The sequence below is a fragment of the Plectrocnemia conspersa genome, unplaced genomic scaffold, assembly GCF_051122295.1.
Source record: "Plectrocnemia conspersa isolate PC_06_02 unplaced genomic scaffold, ASM5112229v1 ptg000010l, whole genome shotgun sequence".
In the NCBI taxonomy this organism is placed as follows: Eukaryota; Metazoa; Arthropoda; class Insecta; order Trichoptera; family Polycentropodidae; genus Plectrocnemia; species Plectrocnemia conspersa.
Genome location: NW_028277174.1, coordinates 21,442,003 through 21,453,389, shown reverse-complemented (window position 1 = coordinate 21,453,389; position 11,387 = coordinate 21,442,003). Strand labels below are relative to the sequence as shown.

Genomic DNA, 11,387 nt, shown 5'->3' with positions numbered 1-11,387 from the left:
TAGTTAAATATGTGTAACGTTTATTCGTAAAGAAGGATATAAATTACTTGATATGTATGATAGAATGAAATATACAAATCCCTCGATTTACGTGATGCTCGTTTTACATGCTTTTATGGTTCTGCGCTTATTTTACGCAACAAAAACGACCCATTTTCTTACTTCTCGCATTTTACCTACACCTGGAACCTCTTCCACTGCCTATGCAGTGTGTTCTGAGTTGCTTTCTGAAGTGCACGCGTGTCACTGAAGAATTTTTTCGTTTACTTTATAAGTTAAAGAAAAGTTAAAAATACACGTGAATAATATTCGACTGTTTAAATAATAATTTTCCTTCAATTCTTCAATTTACGCAATGTTTCCTGGTACGTATCTACCAGGAAAATAAAAAGATGAGTGTATGTGTTATGCCTGCTCTACACTCTCTCGAAGTTGCCTGAGGCGAAGTCACCCAAGGTCCGAGTAGCGTTCCATACTCGTGCGACTTCAATAGATAAACCATAATAATACCCACGATGGAAAGCATTAAATAAATAATTTATGTGTGTGTGTAAAAATTTGGTATAGCTTGTCACACTATTCGCACATCTATGTAATAGTTAAGTTTATTTAGGTTGCATAAATGAATAAGACTTTAAATGATGACTTTTTTATTAATTATCATTTATATAATCACATTGTGCAATAACGTTGCCATCTAACACATTCCAAACCTAATTATTCCTCACTCCTCATTGATTTAATCTTCTTTTAAACTCTACACTCTAATGACTCAGATATTGGCTTGTCGAGACACATGAGATATCTAAAAATTTTACATTCTCTTTGATAAAATTTCAACGTGCCTCCAAACGATTAATAAAAACAATCACGATTATCATATATAAATATTGTTAGATTTATATTTAAGTTACAATAAAAATATTTGAGAACATTAGTTTATTTGGTGATATTCATAATAAGGCTGTAGATCTCCCAATAAAGTTCCTTTATCACATTTACACAATTTAGTTACGATCGGATTGAACAATTTCGTTAAAACAACAATTTTACTCGGTAGTGTATCGGGCTTTCTACTTTCAGTAATCTATGAAAGAAGATTTATTACAACATCTAAATTGTGCTATTACACGGAAACTAATAGTGGAAGTATATGTTTTTAACCCTCACAACGTCGTTCTTTACCCGAGTTATTTATCATAATATTTGCTAATGTATAATATTAATAAGTAGAATAGTTATTTATTTTGGTAGAAAATGTTAAAAGGTTTAATTGAAGTATGGAAAACGTTAAAACGAATGCACATTCAATGGTTATAATAAAACTTTCTCACCCTGCACATCGTAATACAGTAATAAATTTCATTTTCATAAGGCATTTCTGTAATATATAATAAAGTTCATTAATCATTCATAATCACAAAAATAATGAAAGAAGCTCATAAAAAAATTAACAAAATAAATAAATTTCAAAAAATATTTTCTAACATAAAAGCTACCAAATAACTGCAAACTTAATCCATTTTATCTTTAATTATTACTTTATAAAAATTTAATGTTTAGAATCAATGATGATTTCGTCGCCCGATCGCATGTTATAAGAATACAATTGCTTGTGAGGGAACTTCATCTCTTCGGGTCCTTGAATGTCTCGTAAATCTTGATCTACGTAGAACAGTCTCATCTTGTTAGATGGGATACTGGCTAATCTCTCCAACTTCTGTTTGAGGTCAATTATAGTTCTGAAATAAATAAATATATCAAAGTTTTATTTTACTATTCTTGTCAAACTTTCATATTAAGACAATGTATACTTACCGATACACATCGACTGTACGAACTTCACTAATGTCTCCGCACGTAAACGTAACTCTGACCCTCTTCTCGGGACGCAGATCGACGTTAACCAACGGGTCCAGTTTTCCGTGCTTGGCCAACAGATCTGAATATCTGTAATTAAAAGATAAATTTTAATAATGATATAATTTAATTTTTCTTTTACTTTATTAGATAAAGATCTGTCTATGACTAGTCAATAATTTTGTAGTTCAATTTTGGTACCGCGTTATATACACGGTTGTGTGGGCCTGCCTTGCCCCCACCACGTACATATGTAGGGAGCATCGCTCACAACACTTTACATTGGTTTATGTATCATGCCGTTGAATAGTTCTAGATATTGGTTTATTGCGATTTTAAAACGTAGATGCGAAAATATATTTTCTATCCGGTTGAGTGGACCAACAAAAATTATGATAACATAAGAATCAGTGGGTAAATAATAAGATGAGTCCTTCCGTCTTATCACTCTGCTTCAGATACAATGGTCAATAAAGCAACTAGTCTTTCGATATATGAAGAAGATAAAACAATTCAATTACTATGCTATATACGGAAGAAGATCGCAGTAGCTTTGTTCGACCTTGCGATTTCACAGTCCTGCACGAAGTGTGCTTATTGCAAAACACAATGGATTTTTTTATTCTTCTGCTCGTTTCATAACTACGGTGAAACAGTTTAATAGACACATTGGTTGCGTTACAATATACGGTTAACGGTGATAATTACTATCTATTGGCGATTGCTAATTTGCCCCTGAAGACAAGAGCGATTTGGCTGAAGGATTTTTTAAATATATTATTTACTATTTGATGGTGGTGGCAGACTTCTTTGTGCCATAACGAAGAACATCGGATGAGTTGTCTTTGATTTTGTTCGGAGTCATCTTTGCTCACTGTTAAAGACGAATTAAAAATCGTTATTTCAAAATACTGTTTTAAGAAGCATAAATTATAACAATGGAAATAAATTATAGCCTAATGGTTACTGGAAGATTGAATATTGGAATGAAAATATTTTTAGATGTGTTATTATCGGAACATAAGATTATGGTATTTAGATTTTTTAATAATGCCACCATTATTATTGTATTATTTTTTTAATATTTATAAAACATAGATTAGATATCTCAGATACCAATAAAGGATCTGCGTTATCAATTTTTCTGGCTATTTTTTAGACTTTAACTAATTTAAAACAAACAATTAAATTATAGTAAAAAACGAACGCCAAAAAGAATATGGAATGGCATTTTAAATATTTTCAATATCTCTTAAAATAAAGGTTGTAATTAATGTAACCTTTTGGATTTTAGTGACTTGATTGAAATGAAAGTGTTTATTTGGTTACTTCGTTTTAATATGTATGTAAAATGGAGAATTTATGTATTTATTCTTAAGAATTGTAGAAAATATTTCAAAAACTTTTTATTTGTGATTGACAAAGTAATCGAATTTATTATTCTTATACTGCGTTTCACACGATATTTTAACCGGTTTATTTGAGACAAATTATATTTGTTCCACTTAACATACAGATCATATTTTGTGTAGCATAAATAAATAAGTATTAGTATTATATGACATACAAATTTCACGATACAGATGAAAGGCAATAACATAGAATTTGCTATAGTAATTATACGGAAGAGGATACTAAATAGTTCCAATTATTTCGTTTCTCTCAATATGTTTATTACCGAAGTGCTCAATTCTGAGCCCAGAATGAAAAATGCTAATTGACTATTCCGCTTTAAATGAACAGTCCTTTAAACAAAGTATATAATAAAGACTTCAGTCCAAACAATGCAGTTCATAGCAATCTATTATACATCACGTGGTGAGAAGTGGGTATTTTCCTAACCACGACACAAAAGATTATTGCACCTAAAGATCACGATCTTCTAAGTAAGTAACTGCATACACGTGGCGATAGTGTAAACATTCGCAATTTGCGCATCAAATCTGCTCAATTCGCACAAACGACGCCCACGAGTCTCTTAGCTGATTATCAACGGTACTTTATCAAATATTGTGTCCTTTTCGTAACTAGAACGAACGACAAACAACTATTCACACAACAAACAACTACCAGCTTATGAAAGTTTCAGAAGGTCACGTAACATTTCCTTTCGTAACATTTTCTAATTTGATTACAGGTAACGTTATATATGTACATACTAGATTGAATATTTAAATTATAAATCGTGGATGAATAATAGAAATTTAATTAAGCTTTGTAAATCGTGACAGAAAACGTACCAGATGGATACGTCAAATCGAGAGATAATAAAAACAGCTGACAGATTCAACATTGAATATGTATGCATTGTTGTGGGTCTGGTACAAGGCCTGACCTCAACAATATATTCGAATTTGTTAGAATCATTGTGAATCGATTAACGACCGATTGAGAGCTTATATTTCAATGTAAAATACATAAAAGATTTTCTAGACAATATTATCAGAATTATTCAAGGACATAGTAAACTATATTTACAATTACTAGCTTCTACGAATAAATAATTATATTGATTATTTTTAATATTTCACATAAATAACACATAATGTGGAATTTTAAAGATATATTTTATGTTTTGACAAAAGATGAAAATACAAATATTTACATTGCCACCTCTATAAAAAATTAAATCATTATTACGTTCGTACGATATTCTTATAAAATTAAAATACATTATTTTAAATCCTCGAAAATGCGTGAATGGATGCAATCACGCGAAAACGCGTGAACGGACCGTAATGCGTTTTAAGTAAAAATATGATTCAAAATAATGTACTGAAACTTTAATTTTAAAATAAAAACAAGAGTCATTGGCGATTTTTTGCGTACAATAAATTCGGAATTTTCAATACCGGTATTACAGAGAAAAACAGTCAATACCGGTATTACTGGTATTGACATTATTATTATTCTTTTAATCAACTTCCGAAAAAATAATCTGAGTATCGTTCACCGTGTTTTTTGATTAGCAAAAACAAAAAAAAGTGAACCAAATATTTTATATTTATTTTTAGAAAGAAATACTGACCCATGAAGAGAAATAACATGTGACTCACTTAAAAGTCGCTGACGTTTAAAGGGTTAAACGAATTATCGTCTTTAATCGACCGCTTTTGGATGCCTCCTAAATTTTATACCAGGGGCCAGAGGACCACTCGCCAATTTATTCCAATAAAATATATTACTCAAAAATATTTTTGATCAGTTACGATTATCCAAAAGAACCTTATGAGAAAGAAGTGCATAGAAAATTGTAAATCTGTTTAAAAAAAAACAGATTTATATGATTGATAATTGTGACATTGATGTGTGATTTATTTATATTATTTTATTTTAATTATTGACTATTTAATATTTATTTTATAATATCGAAATATTTATCACTCGTATACTTATTAATTTATACTTATCTAGTAACAATATTTAAATTTGAGTTATAAATGTTTATGTGAATATTATAGAATAACATATACGTAAATACTTCATAACCCTTTTAGTCCCAAACAATTTAGTCTAACATATGCGAATTATTTTTAATTAAAAAATCATTGATTTGTTTTTTTATAAATAAATTATGTTATACATATGTAAGTGTTATACAAAAATGAAAACTCTCAATGATGTAAGGTAATAAAAATCAATATTATTTAGTTATTACAAAAATAAAATAAAATATTTAATAATTTTAATTAAATATTCTAGTACTACTTATCTTTAGTTGGTAACAAAAAAAATAACATTGCATTATTTTCTAATGAAAAATGCGAATTATTTAAAAACAACATATCGCGCAAATTTTTATATAAATATAATTATTGCTAATATTTAACACATATGCTTAGTGAAGTATATTCCGTGCACAATTTAAGTAAAAATATGTCGGGATTCAGATAAAAATGTACAAAAAGTAGAAAGAATTTCATGTATGTAATACCTGCTGTTGTGTTCACTTCGCCAACCAACCCTATCATAAAAAAAGGTCGACAGGCTGCGGTAAGACACTCATTTTTATGTTACATAACTAAATAACTGCTAGGTACCGTTAAACTTGCCTTAGATAAAGCAAATGTATTCCTTTTATGTTAAAACGTCGCGCATATCGTACAAAATACCGTACATGTTAAATAATAAAAATTTGCACCAAAATATTTCGACTTTTTGGGACTAAAAGGGATAATGTTATTTTACTTTGAGATCCTACTGATGAAACTACTTAGGTTAAACTCCTACAATAAGCAACATTTTATTCTCCACTTCTGCTTTCAAGCAATATGTACATCTTTGTTTTCGACGATATAATTTTCAACAAATAATTGTACGGATTTAACAAAAAAAATATTTTCAGTACTACCGGTATTTTATTTTGTAATACCGGTAGTGTCAAAAGTGAATTTTTGCCTCAATACCGGTATTGCAATCACTATACACGTAACACGAATTTTCTGGATATTTTATATATAAAATATAATTAACTGTGCAGTATACAAAATTTCTTTAAGGAAAATGCCTCTTTTTATTTATGATTTTTTCTGAAGAAAATATATAACGTTATTGGGTCGTAAAGAATTTGATTGTTTTTTTCATATACTGCTGAATGTATATAGATATGTACAAACATAATATTATCATAATATATACGAATAAGTTTATTATGCTTTTTGTGTATTTATTATTAAAGTCATGCGTGATATTATGATGCATTTGATTGCATGTTTTTATATTAATTAATTAACACGCATGATTTTATTAACACAATTAAAATAAAATTTATTAAGTTTCTGGTCTTTAATTTATTTTAAAAACGTTGCAAAATAAATGAGAAGTGTGAATCATAAAATATGTGCCTGTGAATAATTCTACTTCCAGTTTTTCATTACCCTAATAGTTATACGAAAAAAAACAACACTTTTATAGTTTTATATCTGAAGAATTAGTTAAAGAAAATTATTGTTTATTATATTGAGGCTAAATTTAAATAATATATTTTTATTAAAAATGCACACAAATGTTTTGTAAAAATAAAAAATAAAATATAAAGACGTGCAACTCCTCGTAGCTATCGCCGTAAGCATCATTGTGTCTGACAAGTTCGTTGAGTAGCTTGATGGCTTTTGTAAGGTGAGTGTTCTCGAGCTCTGGACTCAACAGCAAGAATAAGTCACGCAAAGGACGAGCAACGACAAATTCTCGACACCACTCATCAACAAGCAACTTTTAACAATGCCTGATGTAAAAGCAAAAAATATTGATACAATTCGTACATGCCGAGATATCTGAGAAATTTAATCTGAAGCACTTCACTGGGTTTTTAGATAATAGAGCCATATTTGAGGAATAGGAGCTAGCGTATCGTACATAGCACGAAAGTGACACGCGCTCCGTACAACGAAGCTGGGCATCATTGACGCAGGATCGCAAACCTTAGCGAGGTACATACTAAACTATTTCTAGCACTTCTACTTCCACTATAAAGGAATTATGTCGGGCAAGGTGATCTGAAAAATGTAGAAATGTGACACTTGCCAATTGTCAATTTCCTGATTTTTTGTTATTGTTGTAAAAAGAGCGAATCCGCATTTGTGGTACTAAATTCCAAAAAAGCGGTACTCATGCTCACATATTGATAGAGGCTACTATGGTAGCTCAAGAAAAATCTGATATCTGAAAAAATCTGAAAAATGTGATATTCCACGCTTTGCAAGTTTACAACACGTTGTACTTTGAAATCGATCAAAAAGTGCAGTATGCATAATTATTGCACACGCGCATTAACGAAGCACGATTCGACGCTATGTGCCGAGAGAGAGATGCATTAAATTGGTCCGGTGACCTCATCGTTGGAGTTCAGGTCGTGATGTATGGATGCGGCGGCCTTTGTTCCGCGAGGAAGTTCGCAATTGACTACCAGGAAGTCGTAGCGTTTCTCCGATGGATTTATGGTCATGGATTATCGGTTGGAATAATTACCTTTCAGGACGATCGCTCTCGGGCCGCTCCATGTAGTAGCGAATGAAGGCACGTTCGGCATCCTCTCGTTCCTCGTCTCCGAGTCTACCCCCGCCGTTGAGGGTTTCCACCATCGGAAGCCTGGCCACCAGGAGCTGACGACGCTCGTGCTCTGTGGATTCGCACCTTTCCCACAATGGCCATCCCTGGAAAAATCAAATTGAATGATTAGCACCACACTTCAAACTACGGCTCAATAGCCGGATCCGGCCCGCAACTCTTTTTAGATACAATAAACAGTTAATTAGTATAAAAAAGCTTTTTTATATTAAAGTCAGAGGGTGTTTATTTCATAAAGACAATAATTTATTAGCAGTTAAAACGGGTTATCCGTGGGCTGCATGCGTCTTCGAGTAGGTCGCTTTGGATTCCGGACGTCGAGATGGATCGGTGAATGAGGAAAGTGAAACGACGGTTTCTCCAATCTTTGCTGGTCCAAGTTAGAGGTCTTTTGAAGTTTGGGTGCCTTGAATCGTATCGAAGAGGAAGTCCTCGGATTAATTGTCTGAGGGGATGTCCTCAGCCGCAATGTCTGAGGGGAAGTGGAGGTGATTTATATGATCCTTTTTCGGCGGGACGATCAATGAGAGAATGGTGGCGAATTTCTGCGATTATAAATTACCGTTGGCTAATAAGGCAGCTTGAAAACAGCTATGCGCGTTATCTACTCTCAAGGCGGTCAATCCTATTTTTTTATGATTTATTGCGCATAAATAATCTGTTAAGTGGTCTCCCAATGGTGCTTCTTTTTAAATGCAGAAACCCATTTTTTCTTCAACGATAAAAATATACTGTGTAATATATCGTGAGTGGAACTGGCTCATTTGTATGATGATATGCATTAATCCATTCGTCCAATTATAAATATGGGAATAGTTTAGTTGATGAACCCGACGAATAAAATGTTATTTTAATTTCTATTAAAAAAATATTTCCTCTTTACTTTTTTTTGGATTTTTAAACGGAGTAACGAATATTTTTATAGCCGATATTTTGAAACAGTGTTTTTTAGTGTCTCATATTTATTTCTTACAGTGTCTAATATTTATTTTTCCAGTTCCTGGCCAAAGCCATCTATCTGAGTATCTATTAATTTGTTCTTACTTTTATTTATTTATTTTTAAAGCAAAAAAAAAAAAATGTAAGGAAAAAAAAAACTTTTTGTTTCTTATTAAATTAGCTAGCACTTTTTTTTAATATTTATGTTATCTTATTAAGTGTTTTTTTATCTTGCATTGTAGCCTAACAGAATGATGAATAACTAGAAGTGAGTATTAACCACTAGACTGAAAATATATATAATAATTTTATAAATTATTATGTCTATTATAATTTACAATCAATATATGTCACTTTGCAGATGTACCTGTTTTTTAATAATAGCGCACTTTTATAAATAAAAATTTAAGCGGGGACGTAAACCCGCGGCCTTTGGGTTACCTGTCTAGACTTTACAGACTACGCTATTCCGACCGCTATATTGCATATAAAACTGGTGAAGATATTTTGATATTTACAATATATATTTTTAGAACAAGTATCGTTAAATATATTTATTTCCTGTCGTAATATAATTTGAAAAGTGGTTGCTTATTGTGGCTTTTAGAAGCTAAAAATAAGGATGAATACTAACTTTCTTACAATAAAAATATAATCTGATTTGCGTTATTTCTTTAGTTAAAAAAACATCGGTGATAAAGTAGATTCCTGCTTTTAATAGATAAACGAAATAACAACATTGCCGTATAAAAACAGTTTCATCCTCGTCTCCCGCTTTTATTCTAAAAGCATCGCGAATCCAAAAGTCTCGTCTCTCGCATACAAAGTTTTAAAATAAATTAATAAATTTAGATTCATTCCCTCTGCGAGCGAATTGCGCATAATAATAATAAATGCAAATCACGAAAATCTCACTCCGTGATCAATTAAACATTTTATTTTATTTTTTTAAGAAAATTAATGTAAATGAAATAAAATTTATAATTTTACAACTAATCAATGAAAATTAAGCAACACACTTCTCTTCTTTGTCTGAATGTATATTAGCTATAATTTTATTATTATTTAAAGTTGCAAAAGTGCTCATGTAATAATTTAATTTAACTGCGTATTTTTAAAATTTGTAATAGGTGAAATCTCAGTTCCCCATTCGTATATTTATGCAATATTCTAATCTTTTACTAAGTGCCAAGATAATAAATTCGCCTTATTTTATATAAAATTATTAGTAGAACACTGTAATAAACATATAAAATTATTAAAAAAAAAAATTAATTTATTAAAAAAATTAATTTCAATCCTAAGTAATTAATGTATTAAATTTTCAAATATATTGTCAATAAAAGTACTATTGAGCAGGCGCGTACAGTGAGATACATTCCCTTTCGCTCGATCGCGTGTTAAGTGACGAGAGTGAGTGAGAGATAAGGGCGTGCGGAACGCATGTAACGCACGCCCTTATCGCGCCTGCGTACTAGGCAATATTGTTGTGAGTCATTTTAGTTAGGGCTTAAACAAAACTTTTTAAATTAAAAAATCGAACAATTATTTTAAAATTAACTAAGGCGAATTTTTGGTACTTTTAAATATTATTAATTTCAATTATACATCTAATTTAAATCACAATAATATAATATATGTAATTATTGATAATGTTTATATCGAAACCTAACATCCAGAATTTTCTAAGAGATCACTAACATTTTTAAAAAATAACACTAATTAGTAATTAATAAATATTTCCAATAAAAAAATGTTATATTCAAATGCGTGAATAATAAGTATAGCATTTTTTTATTATGTGAAAATCGATTAATGTTATAATACTAATAACCTTGACATTGTGTATATCAATATTTGCATTGAGTTATCAGTGTCAGCGCTGTTTATATTTAAAAGTACGATACAATATATTATATGTATGTATAATCAAAAAGTTTTATATGTATAATACATACAAACTAATTTTATTTTATTACTTGATTAATTTAACATTGATCTCTAAACGATTAATTATAAAATATTTTTCCACAATTAAATTGACACAAATAGGTCAAGACTTTCAGACTCACCCGCGTACTGTTAGCTTTGCTTTCAGATAGCATTATAAAAGTAAGCAAAACTAAACAAACATGAACGATAAGCGATAATTTGAGTGGAAATGCGCAATTTACCATGCATTATACAATTTAATAATACACCTGAAAAAATATTGATATGATCGCGCCACGTAAGTAAATTACGTGTTACGTGAAACTGTATTCACCAAAATCCGCCTCGAAAACGTAACCAGGTTAAGGTTTGACTGCACTTCGCCGTTGTGAATAATTCGCAGTGCGAAATGAACGTTAATAGGTTATTATTTAACGAAACGAATTATTATGCAAGTGAACGTTAATACGAATGTACGTTTTGAAACACTGTGGATTATGGACACACATTCTATATAATGTGAAACGTATGTATATATGTATGTACTACATGTACGTACTTCCTTAATCTGATAAAACAATAGAGAAATG

At 30.5% G+C, this 11,387-nt stretch overlaps 1 protein-coding gene across 1 annotated transcript in view; it reads right to left on the bottom strand.

The window, feature by feature from the left end:
• Nucleotides 1-633: 633 nt before the first annotated feature.
• The window catches only part of mlt (tubulin folding cofactor E like protein mlt), a 37,857-nt gene continuing 27,103 nt past the window's right edge, over nt 634-11,387 (bottom strand). The window contains exons 5-7 of the mRNA XM_088195837.1: nt 7,828-8,012; nt 1,819-1,950; nt 634-1,742 (exon numbers count right to left, since the gene is read on the bottom strand). Of these exons, the coding sequence (XP_088051963.1) occupies nt 1,553-1,742; nt 1,819-1,950; nt 7,828-8,012 (507 nt within the window). The 3' untranslated portion in view covers nt 634-1,552. The remainder of the gene's footprint in view (nt 1,743-1,818; nt 1,951-7,827; nt 8,013-11,387) is intronic.